The following is a 3,591-nucleotide window of genomic DNA, read 5'->3' as shown; positions in this document are numbered from 1 at the left end:
GCCTAGCTGGGAATCCACCCACTTCCAGGGTTAGCGCGCTCGAATCTCTGTACGTGTGAAAGTCTATGGGGTTTGGAAGAAATAATTGGACCTGTGGTATGGGCGACCACCTCTGAGACATTTCACTCAGTCGCTGCAGTGTTACCATGTATGTCTCGAGCCTTGGCCAAGAGGAGGCAGGAGGAGGAAGCTATCCCGTGCAATTACTCACGGATGTTGATGGTTAATGTGATACCACCCGTGGACCCCCAATCTGAACCAAACTGAACCTCATGCCTGGATGCATGCGCGTCGGCTTCTCTTTTAATTCCGCCTGCTGGACTCTTCGGAACAGCTCTCTTACCTTATTTATTCTCTGAAGATCGGGGGCCACTGGTAGTATTTTTAAAACACCTTGGGCAGCTCCAGCGATAAGACGAATAGTATCCCTTGGAAATGCCTGCCCCGATTACAGCTATGGCGACAGCGAAATACGGAGATGAAGATATACGACGTGGAATACCTCGCCCATCTCAGGATATTGAGCGTATCCATCGAACTGAGCTTGATGATTATATAGGTTTCGTGTTGAACCATCATGGGGGTAAGATCCAATATGAGCGCAGTCTTGGTGGTATCTACTAACTTGGACTGCAGCTGGAGGAGCAAGAGCACCTCCTCAGGGTGATGCGCCTAACATGCAAAATGTTAACGAAGAATCCTTCTATTATCGCAATTGCTGGATCCCCAAAAATATCCAGGTCCCCCGGTATGTCAATGGAGTACCAAGCGGAAACCAATCTAATCAACTGGAAGGCGAAGAACCGGTTACTTTTTACAATTACTCTTTAGACGGCGGAAAGTTTGAATATGTGGTAATGCCACTACAATATCTCTACAAGAATTACGGAGAAGCAATGGTTCCGAAAGAGTCTTCTTCCATGAACCCACTTACAGCATCTCGCGAGAATGAAGTTGATGAGTTGGTGCAACAGAACCTGCAGATCATGTAAGTATTTGTCTCATGGCCTAATCGGTTTAGACTGACATTGGTGATGAACAAGGGAGTTTCCGGCATGCTATTATGCCAAGGTATGTGGTCCTGTTATTTTTAGTGACAGGCAACTAACTTTATTTCTCAGGACTTTTTGAGGGCTTTCTCTTCCGAACATATTTGGCGTCTCCGGGACCGAGGAGATAGTTTACGCCCTGGGGTTTCATTCAAATTGGCCCTGGGCTCACCACAATTTACTCTAGCGATATCCATTCCATACTTAGGGGTGGAGAAAAACGCTCGCCTACCAACCCAGGACATCCAGGCACTTAACGATACTGATGCTGTGCGGTTTATTGGTATGGGTAGGGGACGAAGTAGACTGGAGAGATCAGAGGTGTTGCGGAGGTTGGAAAGATTGGAGGAGCTCACAGACTTCCGGAAACGTCCATACATTTCATGGCCGAGGGAGAGCTCAACATTAGACCAATCTAGATATTCGAATACTCATGATGACAGTCTGGAGGACCATGGTGTGGGCAATGACTTAATCTTAGTGCATCACACAGGTATCATCCTTTTGAATACTAGTAGTAGGGGCCATGGCAGTGACAAAGGTATGAAGGTATTGCCTCTTTTTTTGGTCGAATTCCCTATTAATATTTCGCATCTTGCAGCAGAGAGACTGGCAATTTTCAGATCCTGCGATGATAAAAACTCGGGCCGTGTACCTCTGCTCCCTCACCAGAAAAGTGTAAACGCTCTCGATGCCTTTCTTAATGTATTATCGAATACTCTGAAATCCTCTGAGCAAGCTGTTATTGACAATCTTCGTCGCAAAGCGTCTGATTACGTATGTTTGAATTCCAACCTTCACTCTTCATGCATAGATTTGACCAATGAATTGAGCTAACACTATCACCAGTCATGGGACTTTCAGAGGTTTGCCAAAGAGTCGGGCGCTACCGAAGGAGATATTGGGGGCGAGCTGATGTCCAGTTCAGCCACTCTCTCCGACGAATTTTTAGCTGTGATTGATGTAGTCAAGTCACAACAGCGTTACATCAAAGACCTTCGGGGGTTCCTAACTGGACTGGGAGCTGGCGTCGATCGCCCCAATGGCTTACCATTGATACCTGGTCAATGGGGTGAAGAAAGGAGTGTCCCATTAAAGAGAATCAGTTTCTTACTTGAAGAGCGACAAACATTTTTGGACGAGGTTAATGAAATTTTCACAGGAGTTAAAGTGATAAAGAAATCTGTAATGGATACCTGTCGCCCAGCAATTTCCGTGTGACGTGCTGACTCTGGTAATACTTAATATCATAGTTTTACCAACTCTCAACCCTGAAAACGTCCAGGGATATGGCTAACAGCACCGGACTTGCCATACAAAATATTCGAGAAGGAACGACTCCCACCGGCAAGACGCGGGGTCAGGTCAAGAGATCCAGGAAGGCGTGGTGGAAGGCGTGGTGGAAGCGAAATCTTACTTCGTGAGAAAAGTATACCCCCCTTTTCCAATAAGCATTATTTCCCTGTCTTTGTTAACGCTGTTCCCACTATTAGAGCGTCAATGCTTCCCACTGGTGACGACCGATTATGACCATGTCACCTGCTCCTTAATTTGTATGTCAATCGCGTGGAATGCTCCCATATGGTGATTACTATATCTATCAATTTTCAGACCAATGGGGGTGGGAAAGGGGTAAGGGGAGTTATTGCATTTCCGAGCCTTTTGAAGTCACCTCAACGTGAGTCTGGAGGAAGTTATAATATGAGCGATTATTGGTAGATAAATGTGGGGGGATTCATTGGGTTTTCACCTTTTATTTTGTTTAGGTATAATATTTTCTAATTTTATTATCTTCAGTTTTTACCATCACTGTCATACTTTCTGGGGTATACGCAGGGGTTAACACTTGTAATATTTACTTTTATTTACATTTTCGAGTTCTAGAATTGTACTGCATGCTTGAACGCCATATTAGGAGGTTTAGGCATGGTAGTCTATTGCCAATGTTGTCGCAACAGAACACGACAATCAAGTTGCGGTGCGACACGATGCAAATTAGACTGAAGCGGGCTTCGAATTCTGTTTCTGCGCACCCGGACTGCAGTGACATATCGTCATTACCGGGTCCAGTGCCCCACCACGCAATACTTCCCCCACCCTGAATGAGACCATCACCTATCAAAATAACCAAGTTCCCGCAGGTAGCAACGGGGGGGAAATCCCCAGTACTCGCTAATATCACGTTCTTCATACTTTTGCGGTGGTGATTTCTCTTTTCAGGGGTTGTGGAGCAGAAAATTATGGACCCGCCGAAAGCCCTTATACAGTCGGTTTCATAACTTGTCGAGCACTACTTGCCGTGGAAGTTCCTGCCCACGGTGGCGATTGACTAGGAAACTCTATCAAGACTTTCCCGTTGCCGGGGTGTGTTCGATTATTTTCGATACGATAAGTGGAATGATATGTGTACTAGTACAATGTTGGGATCGCAAAGTGACTTTCTATGAGGTGCACCTAGCAGATCCCACGGACCTATCGGAGTGATAGGGAATCACCGTGATTACGAAGCGATGTATTGAGGTTGAAGCGCGAGATCCCACCT

General features: G+C 45.9%; 1 protein-coding gene; it reads left to right on the top strand.

Annotated features, from left to right (window-relative positions):
* Nucleotides 1–435: 435 nt before the first annotated feature.
* GSTUM_00002253001 (uncharacterized protein) lies at nucleotides 436–2,855 on the top strand (the record flags this gene model as incomplete). XM_002836019.2 has 7 exons in its annotated part: nucleotides 436–583; nucleotides 637–988; nucleotides 1,044–1,071; nucleotides 1,122–1,826; nucleotides 1,899–2,234; nucleotides 2,303–2,478; nucleotides 2,543–2,855. 6 exons carry the CDS (start codon nucleotides 436–438, stop codon nucleotides 2,471–2,473), a joined length of 1,740 nt encoding a protein of 579 aa, XP_002836065.1. The 3' UTR covers nucleotides 2,474–2,478; nucleotides 2,543–2,855.
* Between the last annotated feature and the right edge of the window lie 736 nt (nucleotides 2,856–3,591).

This window comes from Tuber melanosporum (genome assembly GCF_000151645.1).
Source record: "Tuber melanosporum whole genome shotgun sequence assembly, scaffold_124, strain Mel28".
NCBI lineage: Eukaryota > Fungi > Ascomycota > Pezizomycetes > Pezizales > Tuberaceae > Tuber > Tuber melanosporum.
The sequence above is the reverse complement of the archived record's forward strand: the minus strand, read 5'-3'. Positions and strand labels throughout refer to the sequence as shown.